We start from the raw sequence: 23,502 nt of genomic DNA on the forward strand, positions 1-23,502 counted from the left end.
TGTTTCATACCAGTCCAATTATTTTAAAGCACTTTTTATTAGCCTGAGCAGGCATGGATTTGGCCCATTTAGCCCTATAAGTTCAATTTTTAGCCTCAAGAAAGGTGATAGAGGTGGACTTTAGGCATAAATTTGAAACCCAATTTGACAATACATTCTGATAGTCATATAGTTGGAAAATATTCAGTGAGAGAAATCTTTAAATTCGTTGTTCATGTCACGCTCTCGACTTAATTACGTTAACTTTTAGCCTTAGATTTTGATGAACAAATAATTGCACTTTTTACTCAGGTTCATAATTTAGTGTGTAGGTTTTTCCTGAGTATCAACTTCTACCATATATTGCAAAGGACATTGAGGGGGACTAGCAATAATTGATATGACTTATATCACAATGTTGATTGTCCAGTATGAGAAGTTTGATTAGGGAAAAAAGTCCTTGCCAGGCTGGGGTGAGGAAACCAGAAAAAGATGTCTCGTGACTTGACAAGAAAAAAGCCAATTTTGGACTCGTTAAGGTCCTGCAACAAGCACCCAAAATCAAGGAACCTTGGTATTATTGGAGTGATTGCTTGGGAACGGAAGAGCCAAGTGATAGCTGGATGGGCATTAAGTGAAAAGAAGTTCAGGAAGATGCTGAAGGATTACGGTTGGCGCTGATGGAAGTAATTGAAAAATGGTGGAGCAAAATTAAATCCGCCTGCTCCAATTAGGGCTGCAAATGAATCGAGCCGCTCACGAGCGACTCGAGTCAAAGCTCGACTCGAGTTCGATATTGATCGAATATCGAACTCAAGTCGAGGTCGAACTGGCCAAATTGAATTCGAGTTCGAACTCGAGTTTAAAATATTAAGCTCGCTCGCGAGTTTGAGTGTGTGTGTATATATATATATATATTATTTTAATGGTAAAATTACACATATATCCCTAATATTTTATTATTTATTAAAAAAATAATTATTTGTTGTTTTTATTAGAATAATTTCCAGAAACTCGAGCTAACGAGTTGCTCACGAGTCAAAAATTCGAGCTACATTACGAGTTGACAATTCGAGCTGTTCGCGAGCTAGAAATTGAGTTACAGTTCGCGAGCCTTATCGACTCGAGCTCGAGTTTGGCTTTTCCTTAATCGAGTCGAGTTCGAGCTCAATTTTCTTGGCTCTTCGAACTCAAGTTTGAACTCGAGCCTACCTGTTATTAAGTCAAACTCGACTCGATAAGTCTAAAACTCGACTCGACTCATTTGCAACCCTAGCTCCAACAATCAACTGATCAACCAAGTTAATGCCAGGATGTGTACATATATAGATTTAGCTACCATACTCGAAGACATTTCACATATTCAGTTCTTGGATTCACAAGTGCTTTTTCTCCTTAGTACGTAGAATAGATTTTGATCTTACAAGTAGAATAGCTGATTATGGTTCACATATCACCAAAGATGAGAGTGGTTTCTAACAACGAAGCTGTGACTATCATAGGCTTTTGTATATGTGGCAAGTTGCTCCATCTGATGGACACTCCTCGCTACCCATTCTGATATTTATTCTTTACTACTGAGACACTGCAAAATTTTAAATTTTTTAGCATTAACAATTCCTTCTTCATTGTGGCAACTTGACTATAATTTCTGTGCCTTGACAAACATAATTTTTTTTTTCTTCTTTGCTTGAATTTCTTGGCCTCCTTGGCTTATGCCTCGATCAAATTCCTCTACAGAAACAACCCCAATCAACAATTCCTGGCAGGATCATTGCTTTAATTGCTAATACAACACCAACAACAATAATTTCGACAGGATCCCTCTTATCAGATCAACAGCGAGTGTCCAAGACCAACTTCTGATCCAATTTTTCGATATTCGAGTACTCTATCACAAACATATGACTAATGCCAAAGTACTCTACCACATACATACATACATTATATATATATATAGTAGTCATTTTGTCGATACTTATATTGTACTATACTATAAGTGTTGGCATAATTAAACCAAAATTCCTATAATTAATGTTTTTTATTTCTAAATTAGAAGTTCAAGTCTAGTCAAAAAATTTTAGTAGTTTATTTGGTTTTAGAGTTTCCTAATTACCAAGTCTTGTGTGCTATATATAGAATGCCTAATTATTGTTTTCAATTGAGAAGAGTGAGAGACAAAAATTAGAGAGTTGTGATTATTGTAAAGATAATTCTGCCTAACATCTATGCCCATCTCAATATAAGAGTCCGATATGCTTTATGTACTTTATAATCATCAAACTCCTATTCTCTTATATATCATTGTTATACGTATCAAATATGCTTCTGCTAAGCTATTTTAGTGTCTACAAGTAGGGATGTTCATAGATCAAGTAATTAGTCCATTTGCAATTTCGCTGACCCTAACTACAAATAGCAGTTTAATAAAACTGTATTTCATACACTAAGTCTATTCAATCAGTTTATCCACAGGATAGGGTCGGGTGTAGGATTGTATATGAGTCGAGTTGCTCGTGAGCAGTTTGAGTCAAAATTTGACTTGAACTCAAGCTAACCAAATTGAGCTTGAACTCGAACTCGAAGTCAAAGATACTTAACTCATTAATTTGCGAGTAGATTCGATTATATATAAATATATATTATTATTATTATTATTATTATTTTAATAGTAAAATTACATATATATATTTAATATTTTATTATTTGATTATTTGTTAAGAAAAATTACTATTTTATTCATTTTTTAAAAAATAAAATAATTATTTTTTATTTTTTAAGCCTGAGCTTGAGTTCGATTCGACTCAAATTTGAGGTCGAGCTTGAGCTCAAGCTTGAGTTTGGTAAAATTAAGTTGAGACACAGATTGATTTGGCTAAAGTTCGACTCGATCTTAACTCGTTTACATGCCTAGTTGGTTATACAGTGTAACTTGTCCCTCTTGTACTTATAGGAAAATAGAAAAATAGAATTAGATTAACAAAGAAAATAATAGAATACTTGTCCAAGTTAATAAAAGTTTTTAATCCTACAACTCTAAAAACCACCAACAAAATAGAAAATCAAAACACAATAGATAATTAAAACATAAAATATTTCAAACATTTATTTTCATTTATCTACTTCTTCAAAACTATTTATTTTCATTTTTTTTATTAAGGATGACATGTTGCTTTACTACAGAAAATGTAAGCTCTTAAAAATTAAAAAAAAAAATAGAATGGTGAAGTAGATAGAATTTATGAGAAAGGAAAAGGAATTTTGAAGAGAAAGAGAAAAAATTGAGTAGCAGAGTAAATGAAATTAGTGGCAATGAAGATAGAAAATGGACAAAGTAAACAGAAGATAGGGTTGGATATACAAGTTTATATGTTGTGAAAAATAAAATATATAATGGTATGGGATTCATAACTTGAATTATTGGTAAATGACTAGCTAGATTTGGATTATGGGTTGAGATTTGGATACTAGTTATCTTAACCATTTTAAAAATTATGGTTGGTTACCCTATTTTATGGTTTGAACCAATTCGATTTTCTTGGTTACCTGTTTTTTCGCTTATTTTGAATACCCCGGCCTACAAGTGGTATCACAACCCTAGACTTTGTTCCTATGATGTTCATCAATTTAGATTACAAGGTTGATACTAATAGGATTTTGACGGGTAAATTTTTTATGAGTTAGAGTACTCGAACATCGAAAAAACTTGGACCATTGGATCGGTCCTGGAAGTTATTTGACAATAAAAAAAATTGACTCTATCTTAAAAAAGAGACTTTGTTGAGTTGATGTTGTTGGACAATGACTAGAAGAAAAGATCCTATCATAGTTGTTGATATTTTGGTCATATGAAACAGATGAAAAAAAATTCCTGTCTCCTTGTTCGTTCTGATTGCTTTGTTAAAGTAAAAATCTTGACACTAGATGTCATTCAAGGAGGCTAATAAATTAAATGTGAAGTGATTAACAAGAATTCATGCAAAGATGAACAAAGCTTTTCAATACTTTTAATGAAGATTACTTTTGTTGGTGATAATGTGGAGCTATATTCAGAGAAATTGTAGCTTAATGAAGGCATTGCTGACATAATTAAATCAAACTTAAAGTTTTCTATTTCTATTAGTAGTTTATTTGGTTAAGATATAGAGAATCATTTGGTAGTTTATTGACGTAGCCGTTTCTATTTACCAGGTTTCTATAGAGTAATCATTTGGTAATTTTTAAAAAATATCACAAAAAATTTTAAACTTTAAAAATACCCCAAAATGTATCCCAAAAACACCTTCAAAAAATCACGAAAAAATCTACAGTAAAAAGTTTTTTATATGTATTGCTAATTTGCTATAGTAAAATATTTCAAAAATACCCCCAAAATAGCTAATCCGAATGGAGTTAGGGTGTCTAGTTATTGTTTTTAGTTGAGAAGGATGAGGAGAAAAATTAGAGAGAGTTGTGGTTGTTTTAGAGGCAATTCTGCCTAGGCACAATTATGTTGGACTCAAATATGAGAGTTGGATATGGTTTATGTAATTTATGATTATTAAACTCCTCTTTTCCCATATATTAGTCTCAAAATATATTTCAGATGTCATAAGTTTAGAAATGTAAGATTAATTAGAAAAATAAAATAAATACAAGGGAGAGTGGGTAAAATTAAATAAAGAAAGTGTATAAATGCAAGGAAAGAGAATAATTGTTAGTATATATATATACATGGTAGGTTAGGTGAATTTTAAATATATTAATGAGTTCTCAATGGGTACTCATTAGAAAAACCCTATTTTTATATGTGTCAAATATACTTCTACTATAATAAACCGAAAAGAGAAAACAAAAAAGAAGACCATCAGGTTTGGCTAAAATAATTATACTTTAACAAAAACAAACAGAAAAAAAAAGAGAAAGAGCAAATGATTTTTCCTACTAGTACACCTAGCTTAGGCGAAATGCTATACGAACATTCAAAGATTAATTGGTGGAGGAAAGAATGTGGCCGCCCTACTTCCCCCTAAGGCGAACCAAAGGATTTGCGGGTCGCCTGCCTATCTCTCGCCAGGACTCACTCACTCTAACAACTAATTTCACCAAACATAAATCGAAAATAAACCTTACTTCTCGAGCAAGTTAAGTACTTAAATAAATCATACAATTCAACTTATACAGCCCAAAAATACAATTTCAAGTACCCACGAAAACCTCGAGCTTAAAATACTTAATTTACAATTTACAGTTCCTAATCCAGGGCACAGAAGCACCACAGGATTCACATTTTCCCAAAGGCACAAAAAAAACAAAAAAAAAATCATCCAAAAGATATTAAAGTATCTCCCAAAGTACAATTACAAAAGTGGGCATTCAAAATATAACATTTCTTTTCTAGTTCTCCAAGACTTCATGCGTTTCAGAACCTGTCAAGGAAAACAAATTGGAAGGGATAAGCCAATAGGTCAGTGGTGCCTCGTAATATGCAATTCACATAGGGCAATTTAACAAGTACAAATGGACAAGTAAGCAATTAACAATTTAGGAAAACGAAGTAACATGACAAGAAAAGGATACGGGGCTCTCAGGAGCCAAAGTCCTCGCGCTTGATCAGGTAATTTATAGTAGTTGATACTCCGTGGACTTTCACTACCTAATCTCCATGTAGACATTTTCCCTAATCTACACGTCTCCTAGCAACGACTTCCCCCTAATTTTCGGCCCCGACTCCAACACGAATTTTGCAAGCACTTTTACCAAGACGGCAGAGAGGTACCTCCCACTCTAATAAAGCGTGGTACATGCATCCGTTTGGTTTATTAGTCGACGAGACCACGCTCCAATCGACCTTGCAACACTTGTACTTGTGACATTTCACGCAATCACATAGCATATAACATTTCATGATATCTCTAGCAAGTACTTATAATAAGTAGTTCAACTAGCAGTTAAACACGATTCATGCAAGAGACACTCACCTCAAGTGAGGAGTCTAGAATTCCAAACTTTGATCGAGATTGTGCTCTTCACCAACTCATAAAATCATACAAATAATTCACATAAATTTCCACTTTTGAGTTGGCGAATTTAACTCAAGTCAACTAGCATTTAATTTCACTCAAAAATCCCAAACTAGCATTAATCGTTCTCTCAAAGTGAAATTCACAAATTTCGAGTGAAATTAAATTTTGAGGTTTCTTTAAAACCAAAAACTTGCTAAATTCGTCAAATATTCCAATAACCAAGTTCTAGAGTCATATAAGCAATTAACACCACTTTGGTGTCACAAGTTGAGAAAAATCACGTTTAACCATTTAGAGGAATTTTCCCTTCTAATTTTCCCCAAAAATATCTTGGGAAATTCCTTTAAGAGGAAATAATCTAAACCAAGTAAAACTAGTCGTTGGAATTTCTATAAAATAGAAACTCCTTAAGTTTGCCAAATTCCATTGACCAACTTGGTTCAAGGATTTTCATGAAGGCAAAAACTTGAGTTTTCAAGAAAATTTCCAAATTTGGCATATTTCTCGAAATAGGGCAATTGGTCTAATAAAATTCAAGGTTATTGACTCGAAGTGGACCTAGTAACAAAGGTTAATGTTAGAAAACATTTTCGGGACAAATTTAGTCCACATTTAACCAAAACGAAATCCAAACGTCAAAATCATTTCTAATTTCAAACAAAATTTCAGTTTTGGGTAGTCTCATGAAGAATAAAATTTTGGTCCACTTTTTGGACGTAAATTCTACTAGATTTATGTCCCAAATAGAGCTATACACACCCCTTAACTAAACACAATTCAAATTGGGTTCATGTTAACGTGAAAATCATTCAACATGTCTCATGCAAAGCTGGACAAATTTCCAAGTGCATTCGGTACAAGCAGTCCATTTTCTCTTCAATTTGTCCAAAATTTTTTTTTTCAACTACTCAAAAGCTACATTTTTACCCAAACAATACTTCACATATAGGTTAACATGTTTACATCTCAAATGGTTCAAAAACTTGTCAAAACCAAACCCCAAAATTCACCCAAAAATCTGAAAATTTCCAGAATTTTTTCGGACAGCTCAAGGGGCATTTTTCTCTTTGATTTTTCAATGAAATTTCCCATTGTACCAAAGCTGCATTTTCACCAAAACTACTCTACACATATAGGTGAACATACACATGATTTAAATAGCTCAATAACTTCACAAAATCCAGCTCAAAAATTCGGGTAAAAATGGAAGAAAATCAAGCCTGTTTGTGCGGCTATAGCAGAGCAGAAATTTGCTCCTGTTTTTGCTCAACCATTCTGAACTTATAACTCATACTTTAAGTCCATAACAATCACAACTAATGAGTCTATCCTCCCAACAAGCAATCGAGTTCATTACCTAAGTAAAAATTGCAAAACAACAACTGGTAACAAAGCTGGAAAATTGCTTCCTCATCCGGCCAGCACCCCATTTTCATTCTTAAAAATTCCCCAACATTTAACCACCACAAAACACACATATAAACACATAAAACACCTCTAGCTTCATCAATCATTAGCTTAGAGGATCAGCAACCCAACAAGTTTCACCAACGCAAGCTAAAATTTCAAGAACCAAAAGCTACAAAAATATGAAATCCTGCTAAGTGCTAGGCGGAAGTTTTTGGGTTATCTTCAGGTGGTTGTTTACAAGCTAAATGAAGTGCCTAGTTCCTCAAGTTTGCTCCTAGAATCAAAGAAGTCGGTCGGCACCCTTGCACTCTGTTTTTCCGCTTGTCTGACCTGTCACCACAGCAGCACAGCAGCGGCCGAAGATGAAGAGGGCTGGGGTTCTGGGGTTTTTGGTGAGCTTGGGGTGGTTCTGTGGTTGGTGGAAGGAAGAAAAAAGGAAGCTATTTTTTTCTCCTTCACCCTGGTCCGAACAACCCAGCAGTAGTAGCAGCGGCAGGAGCAGCGAGAGTAGCAGCAGCAACAACGATCTTCTCCTTCCTCTTACTCGATCGAGGCAGCAGCAAAGAGTGAAGGTTGATGCTGGAAATGGAAGGTGAAGGTAGGAGTTGAAGGTTGGTGAAGATGAAGGATCGGTGGAAGCTGTGGAAGAGCAGCGGCTCCTATTTCTTTCTTGCACCCGAAGATCAGAATTTGAAGGGAAGATATGAACGTGAAAGCTGGGATAAGATGAGTTGAAAATGAAGGTAAGTTAAAGGTATATGTTTGTTGACTTTTGGGCCTGCCATTAAGGGTGGGGAAATTTTGAATTGAATCGTGTTTACGAGCGAGAATTTTATCTACTGGTAGGAATTTCCCATTTAACATTTCCTCAACTTAGTTGTATATTTTTATAATCTCTACATACCCTACATTTCAACTTAGGGCTACATTGTGCGTCAGTGCGCAAATATTCACCCTAATGCTTAGCCGAACTCGAACCGTCAAATAAATTTTTAAAAATTCATGTAATTTAAAATGTAACATTTATATAAGTGAAAACATCATTAATAATACAAATACGCATTATTAAATATAAATACATATTATTTAATAATTTCAACATTTAAATAATATTTGATTTTAATTTTCAGAAATTAATGCAATTTTGAGATCCTCACATCCTTCTCCCCTTAAAAAAATTTTGTCTTCAAAATTCTTACCTGTTCAAGCGAATAACTCTGGGTATTGGTCCTTCATGTCCTTCTCTACCTCCCAAGTTGCCTCATCGACGTCGTGATTTCTCCACAAGACTTTGACTAAGGCAATCTTCTTATTTCTCAATTCTTTAATTTCTCGGTCCAAAATCTTAACTGGTCGCTCCTCATAGGTCAAAGACTCGTCCACTTCAACTTCATCTAATTGAATCACATGACTTGGGTCGGGATGATATTTCTTGAGCATAGATACGTGGAAGACTTTATGAATCCTGCTCATACTAGGAGGTAAATCTAGCTGATAAGCCACTTTTCCAACTCGTTTAAGAATTTCAAAATGTCCAATGTACCTCGCCTTTAATTTCTTTCCCTTCTTGGATACTACCCCTTCTTTCATAGATTTCACTCTTAAAAAGACTTTGTCCCCTACGTCAAATTTCAAATCTTTTCTTCGGTGATCTGCATAACTCTTCTGCCGACTTTGAACAGTTTGAAGTCTCTCCCTAACCAGTTTAACCTTCTCATAAGCTTTCTCGATCCATGGAATAGCTGTCGGGTCTAAAACTCTCTTCTCTCCTACTTCATCCCAATGAATAAGGGATCGACACCTTCTACCATAAAGCGCCTCATACGGTGCCATTTGGATTGAAGCCTGATAACTGTTATTATAAGCAAACTCTGCCAACGTCATGTACCGGCTCCAACTCCCTCCGAAATCTAATATACAGGATCTTAACATGTCCTCTGGGATTTGTATGGTCCTCTCCGACTGTCCATCTGTTTGTGGATGATATGCAGTGCTCAACTTCAACTTAGTCCCCAAAGTCTCCTGAAATTTCTGTCAAAAGCGGGAAACGAATCTAGGGTCTCGATCGGAGACTATACTTATAGAAATCCCATGCAATCTCATAATTTCTTCTGTGTACAACTTGGCTAGTTTCTCCAAAGAGTAACTCATATTCACCGGTAAGAAATGTGCAGATTTAGTAAGCCTATCCACTATCACCCAAACCGCATCATGTCCCTTTTGACTTCTAGGTAAACCCGTCATAAAATCCATGGTAATATGCTCCCATTTCCACTTAGGGATTTCTAAAGGTTGTAACAAATCAGAAGGCTTTTGATGTTCTGCCTTAACCTGCTGACACACTAGGCAAGTCTGTACAAATTTCGTCACATCCCTTTTTAAGCCATCCCACCAATAAAGCCCTTTCACATCCTGATACATCTTGTTAACTCCAGGGTGAATAGTATACTTGGACCGATGTAACTCCTCTAGAATTTCTCTTTTCAAACCCTCTTCACTAGGTACTACTATTCGATCCCTAAATCTCAAAATGCTTTTAGGTCCTAGCTTAAAATCTAGGGTTTCCCCCCCTTCTCACTTTCTCCAAATAACCTTGTACTATCGGATCCTTCCCTTGAGCCTGCTTAATTCTTTTTAACAAAGGGGATTTTAAGGATAGATTTCCAAACAAGATTTTCAACATTTCTAAACGAGGATTCCAATCACTCGCTTCTTCTAACATATCCCATTCTCTCACCATTAGACCCACTACTTGACCCCTCCTACTTAGTGCATCTGCAACCATATTTTCCTTTCCAGGGTGATAATTGATTGAACAATCATAATCCTCAAGAAATTCTACCCAACGCCTCTGTCGCAAGTTCAACTCCTTTTGTGAAAACAAGTACTTAAGACTCTTATGGTCGGTGAATACCTCAAATGTCTCTCCATACAAGTAATGTCTCCACTTCTTCAAAGCAAAAATAATAGCGGCTAACTCTGGGTCATGGGTCGGGTAATTCATCTCATGGGGTTTCAATTTCCTAGAAGCATAGGCCACAACTTTTCCCTTTTGCATTAGAACACAGCCTAACCATTCTCTAGAAGTATCGGAATATACTACATACCCATCAATTCTCTCAGGTAGGGCTAACACTGGAGCCGTAGTCAATCGCCTCTTCAATTCTTGAAAGCTCGCTTCACATTTAGGGCTCCAAATGAACTTATGATTTTTCTTAGTTAACTCCGTCATTGGCCCAGCAATTTTTGAGAAATCTTTTATAAAACGACGGTAATAACCTGCCAATCCCAAGAAACTTCTAAATTCAGTTGGATTCTCTGGTTGTTTCCACAAAGTAACTGCCTCCACTTTAGTTGGATCCACTGCGATTCCATTCTTAGAAATTCTATAACCCAGAAAAGAAATTTCTTCCAGCCAAAATTCACACTTACTGAACTTAGCGTAAAGCTTGTGTTCCCTCACACTTGTAAAACTATCTCCAAGTGCTTGGCGTGATCCTCTCGGGTCTTAAAATATACTAGAATATCATCTATGAATACCACCACAAATTGGTCCAAATATTTCTTAAAGATTCTCTGCATTAGATCCATGAAAGCAGCTGGGGCATTGGTTAACCCAAAGGGCATTACCGCAAACTCAAAGTGCCCATATCTAGAATTAAAAGCAGTCTTAGGTATGTCTTCCTTTTTAATCCTCAATTGATAGTACCATTGTCTCAAATCTAACTTAGAGTACACCACCGATCCTTGCAATTGGTCAAATAATCCATCAATCAAAGGCAAAGGGTACTTATTCTTAATAGTCACCTCATTCAAACCTCGATAGTCAATGCACAATCTCAAACTCCCGTCCTTTTTCTTTACAAACAAAACTGGAGCTCCCCACGGTGAGTCACTTTCCTTAATAAAACCTCTTTCTAGTAGGTCCTGCAACTGGATCTTTTGTTCTTTCAACTCCGTAGGAGCCATTCTATAAGGAGTCTTTGAAATTGGGGCTATTCCTGGAACCAAGTCAATCTTAAACTCTATCTCCCTTTCAGGTGGCAAAAATGTTAATTCTTCCGGGAAGACATCGGAAAAATCTCGTACGATTGGCACATATTCTAATTTCACTTGGTCACTAGGGGCGTCAATTAAGAAAGCTAAGAAACTCTGGGCTCCCTTGTGAAACATTTTCCTAGCTCGAATCCCTGAAATCAAAGCAGACGAAGCTAATCTACCCCTTACATCTAGCTTGAGAGTTACCTCACCTGGGATGCAAAATTCCACCACTTTAGCTCTACAATCTAGCTTAACATGGTGGTAAGACAAAAAGTCCATTCCTATAATCACATCATACCCCTTAAGGTCCAAACTCACCAAGTCAACTAGCATTTTTCGCTCCCCAATCCAAAATTCACACTCCTTATACACTAAACTAGTGAGCATGCTCTTATTACCCATAGGAGTCCTAACTTCCAAATCATAGGGTAATCATACAGGCTTTACATCAATTCCCCACAGAAAAGCATGATTAACAAACGAATGAGTCGCACCGGCATCAATTAAAACCTTAGCTAATCGATGAAAGATTGGAAGTGCACCTTCGACTACCTTCGAAGGGTCAGGTACAAGTTGACTATCTAGGGCATAAACCCTGGCCGGAACCTTTGGCCGACTCCCTCCAGAAGTAGTTTGCCTAGAACTTATGGCACCTCCTTAGCTTTCCCCATTCTCGGAAATCCTAGAACAATTAGCAGTTTGGTACTCAGTACTTCCACACTTGAGGCACTTGTCATCCTTTCTCCAGCACTCATTTGTAGTATGATTGGCTTTTTCACAGTAACCACAGGTTATCTGAGGGGTTGACACTTGTACACCTTGTGGAGCACTCCTAGGGGGTCCCCTTCCACTTTGACCTCCTCTCACTCCAGATACTCTCGCCCCAGAGCCTCTAGCTCCAGCACCCCTTGTTAAAGCACCTCTCGATGCACTAGGGATATTCACTACCCCAGTTCCTCTACCCATCTTGGACGGTGGGGCACTTGTAGAAATTGGGTCCTTGTTACCACTAGGGGCATTCCTTTTCCTAGCAAAGAATGACCTAGATTGGGCTCTAGCCGTCTCAAACCTCTGAGCTTTCTCAACGGCATCACTATACGTGTTAATTTGAGCAGTTGCTAGCCCCTCTTGAATCTCCATATTGAGCCCTTGCACAAATCTCCTAATGCGTCTCTGCTCAGTGGCTATCAGGTCAGTGGCATATCGGGTTAATTTAGTGAAGTTGGTCTCATACTCTGCTACACTCATGACCCCTTGTTTGCACTTAATAAAGTCATCCTCCCTTTTCTCTTGTACTAGAGGTGGAAGAAATTTGGCATTAAACTCACGAGTGAAATTTGTCCAAGTACTAGGGGTACGATCTCTATCCCACTTATCCTTAATTAGATTCCACCAAGAGCGTGTAGCTCCCTCAAATTGAAATGACGCAAAAGTCACCTTCTGCGTCTCAGTGTAATCCAAGGTGGCAGAAATATCAGATATTCTCTCTCACCATCCCTCAGCTATTTCAGGCTCTGGCCCACCTTGAAACTTAGGTGGCCCAAACTTCAGGAACCTCTTCAAGGCCCTATTTTCAGTATCTACCTGCCCACCAGATTGTTGATGCACTGGTCCAGGACCTTGACGGTCCGTCAAACGCTCTAGCACTTCGATTATCCTATTAATAGCGGTGGCCATTTGATCTCCGCCCCCGCCCTCGTGTCCCCGATTTTGGTTCACTTCCGACGCTCTATCGCCGCCTTGATCACGACGGGGTTCAGCCCGTCTCCCTCGACGTCGACCTCGACTTCAGCCTCGGCCTCTACCACGTGGATCCATACCTAGTTATGCCTAATGCAAGAGAAGAAGTAAGTATGCAGAAATTTACGCAAAGTTTAAAGAGCAAAGCAGGAAAATTATAAAAAATTGAGAAACAAAGCAGAAAATCATGCCAAATGAAGATCAACTTGAGGGCGATAAAAATAACCACAACTAACACATATATTAATATTCGAAATTCCTACAATTAGCATTTCGTTGGGATTTTACAAAAATATAGCACAAAGGTGCTACAAGGTGCAACCAGTCATTCATAATCAAAAGAAGTGCAACACCATAAAAAGCAAGCCATACAGTTACAAAAATACAATGGCCCAAGAGTTAGCACCATCCCAACCAATGTTTATAGATTACAAGTCAAAAGAAAGTTTAACTAAGCCTAGTCCTCAGCGGGACCATCAGATGGATTCCCCTCATCAGGATCCTCTTCTGGATCCTCCTCCGAGTCCTCCTCTGGATCCTCCTCAGTATTAGGAGCTACCTCTAAGACCTCGTCCATCACCTCATCCACCAGCATGGTAGCATCCGCTAGTATCCCAGAGGCTCGCTCACGAACCATGTCTCTCATCCTAGCCAGGCTGTCCCTCGCTCTCTGCAGCTCCTCACGGTCTGCCTCAGCCCTAGCTCTCTCCTCTATCACCCGTCCAGTCAGCTCTGTTACCCTATTCTGCAGATGAGTCACCATGGCACCTAACTCATCCATGTCCTAAATCAGAGTCAGGTTGAAATTCACCAACTGGCGACGCTCATCGTCTATAGTCAGAACTAAGCGGTTGGGGTAGGAGAAAGTCAACCTACAGTCACACCTAGGGACTCGGGTGACGGGCGAGTACTGGAGGCAAGCTCCACCACCCAGAACTCGGTAAGAAATAGGCCTAAGAGGCGGCGCGTGACCATTCGCGTGCTCGTTACCATTAGCAGCATGTCCATTCCTGTTAGGGTTCTCCATACCTACAAAACAGTCAAAACTTTTAAAGTTAGACCTTAGCACCATTAACCTAATCAATTACACTTAAAGACACCTAAATATCTCATTCCTATTCCTAGAAATAAAATACCTAACAATTCTCCCAAATACATTCTAACCTAACGCTCTAATACCACCTGTGGCGGCCCCACTTTCCCCTAAGACGAACCAAAGGGTTGGTGGGTCGCCTGCCTAACTCTCGTCAGGACTCACTCACTCTAGCAACTAATTTCACCAAACATAAATCGAAAATAAACCTTACTTCTCGAGTAAGCTAGGTACTTAAATAAATCATACAATTCAACTTATACAGCCCAAAAATACAATTCCAAGTACCCACGAAAATGTTGAGCTTAAAATACTTAATTTACAATTTACAGTTCCTAATCCAGGGCACAGAAGCATCTCAGGATTCACATTTTCCCAAAGGCACAAAAAAAGAAAAAAAAAAATCATCCAAAAGATATTAAAGTATCTCCCAAAGTACAATTACAAAAGTGGGCATTCAAAATATAACATTTCTTTTCTAGTTCTCCAAGATTTCATGCATTTTAGAACCTGTCAAGGAAAACAAATTGGAAGGGATGAGCCAATAGGTCAGTGGTGCCTCGTAACATGCAATTCACATAGGGCAATTTAACAAGTACAAATGGACAAGTAAGCAATTAACAATTTAGGAAAACGAAATAACATGACAAGAAAAGGATACGGGGCTCTCAGGAGCCAAAGTCCTCGCGCTTGATCAGGTAATTTATAGTAGTTGACATTCCGTCGACTTTCACTACCTAATCTCCATGTAGACATTTTCCCTAATCTACACGTCTCCTAGCAACGACTTCCCCCTTATTTTCGGGCCCGACTCCAACACGAATTTTGCAAGCACTTTTACCAAGACTGCAGAGAGGTACCTCCCACTCTTATAGAGCGTGGTACGTGCATCTATTTGGTTTATTTAGTCGACGAGACCACGCTCCAATCGACCTTGCAACACTTGTACTTATGGCATTTCACGCAATCACATAGCATATAATATTTCATGATATCTCTAACAAGTACTTTTAACAAGTAGTTCAACTAGCAGTTAAACATGATTCATGCAAGAGACACTCACCTCAAGTGAAGAGTCTAGAATTCCAAACTTTGATCGAGATTGTGCTCTTCACCAACTCCTAAAATCATACAAATAATTCACATAAATTTCTACTTTTGAGTTGGCGAATTTAACACGAGTCAACTAGCATTTAATTTCACTCAAAAATCCCAAACTAGCATTAATTGTTCTCTCAAAGTGAAATCCACAAATTTCGAGTGAAATTAAATTTTGAGGTTTCTTTAAAACCAAAAACTTGCTAAATTCGTCAAATATTCCAATGACCAAGTTCTAGAGTCATATAAGCAATTAACACCACTTTGGTGTCACAAGTTGAGAAAAATCACGTTTAACCATTTAGAGGAATTTTCCCTTCTAATTTTCCCCAAAAATATCTTGGGAAATTCCTTTAAGAGGAAATCATCTAAACCAAGTAAAACTAGTCGTTGGAATTTCTATAAAATAGAAACTCCTTAAGTTTGCCAAATTCCATTGACCAACTTGGTTCAAGGATTTTCATGAATGCAAAAACTTGAGTTTTCAAGAAAATTTTCAAATTTGGCATATTTCTCGAAATAGGGCATTTGGTCTAATAAAATTCAAGGTTATTAACTCGAAGTGGACCTAGTAACAAAGGTTAATGATAGAAAACATTTTCGGGACAAATTTAGTCCACATTTAACTAAAACGAAATCCAAACGTCAAAATCATTTCTAATTTCAAACAAAATTTCTGTTTTGGGTAGCCTCGTGAAGAATAAAATTTTGGTCCACTTTTTGGGCGTAAACTCTACTAGATTTTTGTCCCAAATAGAGCTATACACACCCCTTAACTAAACACAAGTCAAATTGGGTTCATGTTAACGTGAAAATCATTCAACATGTCTCATGCAAAGCTGGACAAATTTCCAAGTGCATTCGGTACAAAGTAGTCCATTTTCTCTTCAATTTGTCCAAAATTTTTTTCAACTACACAAAAGCTACATTTTTACCCAAACAATACTTCACATATAGGTTAACATGTTTACAGCTCAAATGGTTCAAAAACTTGTCAAAATCAAACCCCAAAATTCGCCCAAAAATCTGGAAATTTCCAGAATTTTTTCGGACAGCTCAAGGGCATTTTTCTCTTTGATTTTCAATGAAATTTCCCATTGTACCAAAGCTGCATTTTCACCAAAACTACTCTACACATATAGGTGAACATATACATGATTTAAATAGCTCAATAACTTCACAAAATCCAGCTCAAAAATTCGGGTAAAAATGGAAGAAAATCAAGCCTGTTTGTGCGGCTATAGCAGAGCAGAAATTTGCTCAACCATTCTGAACTTATAACTCATACTTTAAGTCCATAACAATCACAACTAATTAGTCTATCCTCCCAACAAGCAATCGAGTTCATTACCTAAGTAAAAATTGCAAAACAACAACTGGTAACAAAGCTGGAAAATTGCTTCCTCATCCGGCCAGCACCCCATTTTCATTCTTAAAAATTTCCCCAACATTTAACCACCACAAAACACACATATAAACACATAAAACACCTCTAGCTTCATCAATCATTAGCTTAGAGGATCAGCAACCCAACAAGTTTCACCAACGCAAGCTAAAATTTCAAGAACCAAAAGCTACAAAAATCTGAAATCCTGCTAAGTGCTAGGCGGAAGTTTTTGGGTTATCTTCAGGTGGTTGTTTTCTTGCTAAATGAAGTGCCTAGTTCCCCAAGTTTGCTCTTAGAATCAAAGAAGTCAGTCGGCACCCTTGCACTCTGTTTTTCCGCTTGTCTGACCTGTCACCACAGCAGCACAGCAACGACCGAAGATGAAGAGGGCTGGGGTTCTGGGGTTTTTGGTGAGCTTGGGGTGGTTCTGTGGTTGGTGGAAGGAAGAAAAAAGGAAGCTATTTTTTTCTCCTTCACCCTGGTCCGAACAACCCAGCAGTAGTAGCAGCGGCAGGAGCAGCGAGAGTAGCAGTAGCAACAACGATCTTCTCCTTCCTCTTGCTCGATCGAGGCAACAGCAAAGAGTGAAGGTTGATGCTGGAAATGGAAGGTGAAGGTAGGAGTTGAAGGTTGGTGAAGATGGAGGATCGGTGGAAGCTGTGGAAGAGCAGCGGCTCCTGTTTCTTTCTTGCACCCGAAGATCAGAATTTGGAGGGCAGATATGAACATGAAAGTTGGGATAAGATGGGTTGAAAATGAAGGTAAGCTAAAGGTATAGGTTTGTTGACTTTTGGGCCTGCTATTAAGGGTGGGGAAATTTTGAATTGAATCGCGTTTACGCGCGAGAATTTTATCTACTGGTAGGAATTCCCCATTTAACATTTCCTCAACTTAGTTGTACATTTTTATAACCTCTACATACCCTACATTTCAACTTAGGGCTATATTGCGCGTCAGTGCGCAAATATTCACCCTAATGCTTAGCCGAACGCGAACTGTCAAATAAATTTTTAAAAATTCATGTAATTTAAAATGTAACATTTATATAAGTGAAAACATCATTAATAATATAAATACGCATTATTAAATATAAATACATATTATTTAATAATTTCAACATTTGAATAATATTTTGATTTTAATTTTCTGAAATTAATGCAATTTTGAGATCCTCACAAAGAAGACACACAGTTTAAATCATAGTTATTAAACTCGATCCGACCCAATGGTCGAACGGATCAGCCTTATAAGTGATAACTCTAGCATCAGGTCGGATTGGGTCTCTAGTTTTATTGCACAAGGAGGTGGCCCACTCAAACCCAATCAAACTCATTTGACTCGCTGGTCGAATTGAAATTCCATTCAATTTTTTAGTTGACTCGATTTTTCTTTTAAATAACTGGGTCTTTGTTTTTGAAATAAAGTGTGTATATGGTTTTGACAATATTTATATGTTGGATCTTCATTTAAATGTGCATCATACTTTATCACTTGCTTAATTTTTATTTGATAACTAAGTATTTTTTAAATAAACTTGTTTACTTCTTTACTATACAATTAATTCTTTTTAAATTTCAAACTGACATATTTGAGTAGTTAAAGAATTATTTTATTTTTAAACAAAAATAAAATAATAAAAAGTAATGCTATATCTTTGGAAACAAGTGAAAAATTTTGTTTGTATTTCACTATATTATTTATTTATGTAAAAGTATGACAAAATGAAATTAAATCTTCTATTAATATTTATATGTTCATTACATATCTTTCTAAATATAATAACTAATAACTAAAAGCACTTTATTAGCTATTTTATGTGTACTAAAATTACTATTTTGTATTTATAAATATTAAATTAGTACCCATCAATTCAACCAGTGACCCATTGATCCAATCCTTTGCTAGATTCTTTATCGGGTCATATTTAATAACTATGGCTTAAAGTAACAGGAATTATGCTCTTAATATGAGCATTTAATTAAGAGTTCCTCACTTAACTAAGGTTGAGGCATTATGAATTAAAGATCTTAGATTCAAATTTCATTATGTATGTGTTTCATTCATTTGTTTGTCAGTGTTCATTTCATCATTTATAGGTTAGTTTGCAATAACATTGTGTTGCAGTCAGTTAATATTTGATTTGTCTAACTATATGTTAGTGTTCATCCTATTACTAATAGGGTTAGTTTGTACGACGGATTATGGGTTACTTAGATTTCACTCATGTTGAATCCTATTTGGGTTGTATTATATATTTAAAAATTATCTCTAATTTTAAAATAACTTTAAAAAATAACTAATCTTATCTTAATAATATCTGCTTTCTATCAAATTATTACATATAACTATAGTAAAACCTTTTTCAAATCACAGTTATTGAAATCTTATATATCGCATAAATTACTTCCTTTCACCACTATATCGTTAATTAGTATTCAAATTGTTCATCATCTTTTTCCTTAATTTTGAATTAACTTAGTGTAAAAAAGAGAATTAACTATTACACTGACAGATTTACCAAGATTGTTGGAAACTGAATATTTATTAATGAAAAAAAATGGATTGCTGGACCTTTTCTACTTAATTAAATATGAATCTATAGTTCTAAGTTTATGGTCATTATAAGAATTTAAATTATCTAAAAGAATATTTATAAAAAAAAGCATATCTACCAAGTTTTTTATATGGGGTACATCATTTGATGTATACTTTCATATTATAGTGAAAATATATAAACAAACTTTTTAAAATTAATAAATAATTGAACATTTAGAATATATTAATTTTTTAAGTTAATATGACCGAACATGTAGGATTATTGTTAATTTTTGTATTTAAATTATTCATATTTATATAAATTCACAATAAATAAAAAAAAAAGACTGTGCCAAGGTACGGGCAAAATTCTATTTGTTCTTGATAAATGAAAATATCCAATATATCTTGAGTACTATATCATATTTGGTGTGAATTTTAACTGAGACTACGAGTCCCATGTAATTATCTTAGTGTGGCGGGGAAATTACCCAGAATAATTGTATGTAGTAATGGACATTCTTGACTGGAACTAAATGATTGAATCCCAAATGAACGAGCTCATCCCACCTTCATCCAGAACAATCACGGAAATATATCCAGCAGACTTCTGCTCCTAAACAGCATATTTTTCCTTTTATTCTTTTTTTTTTAAAGACAAGTATAGCAAATTTACAGACTCGAATGTTCTGGCCAGTAATCTAAGTCATTTTCAATCTTGGGCAATTGTCCTTTTCAACACAATTTGCACTTCTTTGGATTCTCGGCAGGTGCATGTACAGGTTCTCTGATGTCTGGCTAAGATTTACTTTCATTTTCTAGTCAACAATTAAAGTTGCTTACGAGTATGAAAGCGTGGAAAGTTTTCTTCTGCCGAAATTTGCAAAAAGACAAACTAATGACTTTGAGAACTTTTGAAACCTCAATCAATGATGTAAGGGAGCTACCAAAAGAACGTGACCTTAGGATAAAGATTCTTTACTTGCGTCACAAAACTTGTCTCTAGAAGAAAGGAGTCGAGAAAGAATGAAAGATTCGCATGACCACAAAGTTAACTTTTGGTTGTATTTGGATGGGAGATTTCAAGAATAATGTGAAATTCATTAAAAAATTTTGTCTATGTTGTTTGGATGATTTGAGAGGTCTTTGAATTTGTAATCTACCATGGTAGATTACAAATTCAAAGACCTCTCAAATCATCCACACAATCTAAAGGAACTTGAAAAGCTTTTAAGGCTGTGTTTGGCATCATTGTTTTTTGTGTGTTTTTAACTTTCAGTTGTGTATGGATTCATTGTTTTTCCTACAAATTATTTTTGTCCGTAAAGTTTACAATAACAAACTCTAAAAATAATTTCAAAAATAACTCCAGAAACACAAAATTTCAAAATACATCTAACCAAAAAATAACAAAATAAAATAAATACCCCTACCATCTCTTTTTTCTTCCACCCACCACCACTGGCCATTACTGCCACCATTCCCCCCTTTCACTCCTCCACCTCCACTATCTCCCTTCCTCCTCCTCCCTCTTCCTTCTCCTCTCTTTTCCTCCTCCACTTTTTCCCTCTCTACGATTTGATTGTGGGTTAGGTTGCAGATTTGACCGCAACTAGACCGGACAGCAGGCATATAAAGTTTGTCTTCGGCATGAACTCCCTCCCCTCTCCCTTCTCCCTGCATTTTTTTTCCCTTAAGAAACCTATAACTTTGACACGATTGAAGTTTTTTGATTTGTTTTGTGCTTCCGCCTCATCAAGACAACAACTTTCATGATGTGGAGATAGTTATCCTTGTTGAACTTATCCTTTTATGCAGAAAATATGGTATTGCGAGGCAGTATAATTATGCCTCTTGTATAGATCTTGGCATGGGAGGTTCTCTTGACTTTTTTTTCTTTTTTGTTTTGTTTTGTGGTGCGGGGAGGGTTGGAGGGGTTGCAGGATGGGGTCTTGGTTTGCATTTCTGCAAATGCATGCTGGATTGTCCACTCCTAGATGTCTGAGATTGACAAATTTGATTGTTTTGACTTGTTTTATATGTCAACTGGTCTTCTTTTTTCTCCTTGTAGGTACTGGAAATTGTCCCTCATGGTACATCCGGACAAATGCTCTCATCCACAGGCCCACCAAGCATTTGTGAAGTTAAACAAGGCTTTTAAAGACTTGCAGGATCCAGATAAAGTGAGTGTTGTACAATAGTAGTGCTTCAAGAGAATTTTATTCTATTACTTACTTTTTGTTACATTCTACACGATCTCTGTCTTTTCCTCTCACTCTTGCTCTCCATGGCGTTCTGCTTCAGCTATGTGATGATTTTTCAGTGATGTGGTTTTGATGGAGCATTTGGCCCAAAGTTTTCGTTGAAGGAAAAATAAGGGGAACTATTACGAAACTTAACTTTTTTTTTCTTGCACCTTGTAACACTCTTTTACTTGCTAGAAGTTTTGATTTTTTCAATCTGTCATTTTTTTGAATACATCTAACTAAGCGCCTTTGCCAATGAGTGAAAATTTCATTGACAGTAATAGGGATGAGATAGCTGATAAACGTCAATGGTTGCTTCTACTGTGTTTCATAAGTTGTGCGAATTATTTTTGAGAAGAACCTTGCACGTGTATATATATATCTTTTTATCTGATGTAGTTTCAGGACTTTGTATTTTCTACTGCATGTAACTTTACGTGAAGAAGATTTGATATTGTCTTTTGTTTCCACTTCATCATCTTTTTTATAGCGAAAAGCATTGGATGAGAAAATAAAGCTCAAAGAGGAACAAGAGGAATTCAAGGTACATTTTTTGCAGTGATCTTGGCAATCTCAATGTACTTTCTCCTTTCCAATCGTATTATTGCTAGAAAGGTTATTATCAATACAGGCGGAATTGAAAGCAATGAAAGAAGCTGCACACCGGAAACGTTTACAAGGTAAGTGTTTTTTATTTTTTTTTTGTTTTCTGGGGAATAGTGTGATCACTGTTCTTTTTGGTTGCATAAGAAAATGTGCTGTCTGCCTCTCTCTCTCTCTCTGACATGCATATTTGGTCACCTCACACTTGTGGTGCCTTTACTATTACAACAAGAAAAGATGATAATTTCAATCCATTCCAGAATTTGAATATATTGGGTTTATGTCCAGAACTACATATTTCATCAGGGCAAGGGAACCAATGTGCTTTGCTTTGTCAGACTGAAGGATCACTGGCTCAAAGGATGATTAAATGCAACAAATAACACTTTTTTCTTTTACAATTAAAGAACTCCAAATTGGATCCCAAACTTTTGTTTGGGCCACCAGATTCCTGCCTAATGGAGGGACAGTTGGGGAGTGATAATGCTTTAGAAAAATCATTTAAGAATAATTGGACTAGTGAGACATTACTGATTCTGAATTTCCTTGCACTCAAGATTAATTGAGGCTGCGCTATGTTTCGTTGACTCTAGTTTTTCCAGTAATAGTAGTTGATACTTTATATTGTCTAAAATCAAGTTATGGTACAAAACGATGGAGCTTGCTACTAAGGCTCTCTATGCCCTGTCTCATCTTGCACGATGCTAAGATGTGTGACTAAAAGCTGAAGACTAAAGCTTATTTATGGCTGAGCTATCTTTGCACAGACATTTTTTTCCATATAATTATAGTTGAATTTTGTTCTACATACACTTTCACATAGTCTATTTGTCGCCATGTAGCCTCTTTATAGTATGGCTTTCCATCTTTCAGAAGCATAAAATGTTCGAGAGAAAGCTGAAGACTCAGGACATGTGGTGGATCGATTTTATTGTACATTTTTCACCCTAGTATTTCCTATTGTATGTCTTCTGTATGCAATTATGTTATGGTCGTGAAAAGGAAGTGCACCCTAAAAGGGCCTTTTTACACTGTGACTCATCTTTCACAAGGCTAAAATGTTTTGGCATTAGCTGAAGACTGATACAAGAGTATTTTCTCTTCTTTTATGCTTCGGATGTGCAATTATTATGTCGCAGTTACTTCTAGTTCTTTTAATCATATAGCGGTAAACCTTGTTGTAGTTTACCCCCCAAACTATTTTTGTAGGTGCTTTGCCCCCTTTCATGACATAGTTGGACAAATCTGCCCCTTTTATCTTAAGTATGTTATTTTCCATTATTCCCTGTCATTTTCGTTTTAGATTCTTCCTCTTTATTTTCTTTAAGCATTGTTTAAATTAGCATACTAGATTAATCAAATTTT

The 23,502-nt window shown here is 36.3% G+C and overlaps 1 protein-coding gene across 1 annotated transcript; it reads left to right on the forward strand.

Moving 5' to 3' along the window:
• The first annotated feature begins 20,748 nt into the window (after positions 1-20,748).
• LOC140009193 (uncharacterized) lies at positions 20,749-23,246 on the forward strand. The gene is made up of 4 exons (XM_072054085.1): positions 20,749-21,471; positions 22,025-22,078; positions 22,166-22,214; positions 23,011-23,246. The coding sequence occupies exons 1-4, from the start codon at positions 21,286-21,288 to the stop codon at positions 23,016-23,018; spliced, it is 297 nt and encodes a 98-aa protein (XP_071910186.1). The 5' UTR covers positions 20,749-21,285; the 3' UTR covers positions 23,019-23,246.
• The last annotated feature ends 256 nt before the right edge of the window (positions 23,247-23,502 follow it).

The sequence above is a fragment of the Coffea arabica genome, chromosome 6e (assembly GCF_036785885.1).
Source record: "Coffea arabica cultivar ET-39 chromosome 6e, Coffea Arabica ET-39 HiFi, whole genome shotgun sequence".
NCBI lineage: Eukaryota > Viridiplantae > Streptophyta > Magnoliopsida > Gentianales > Rubiaceae > Coffea > Coffea arabica.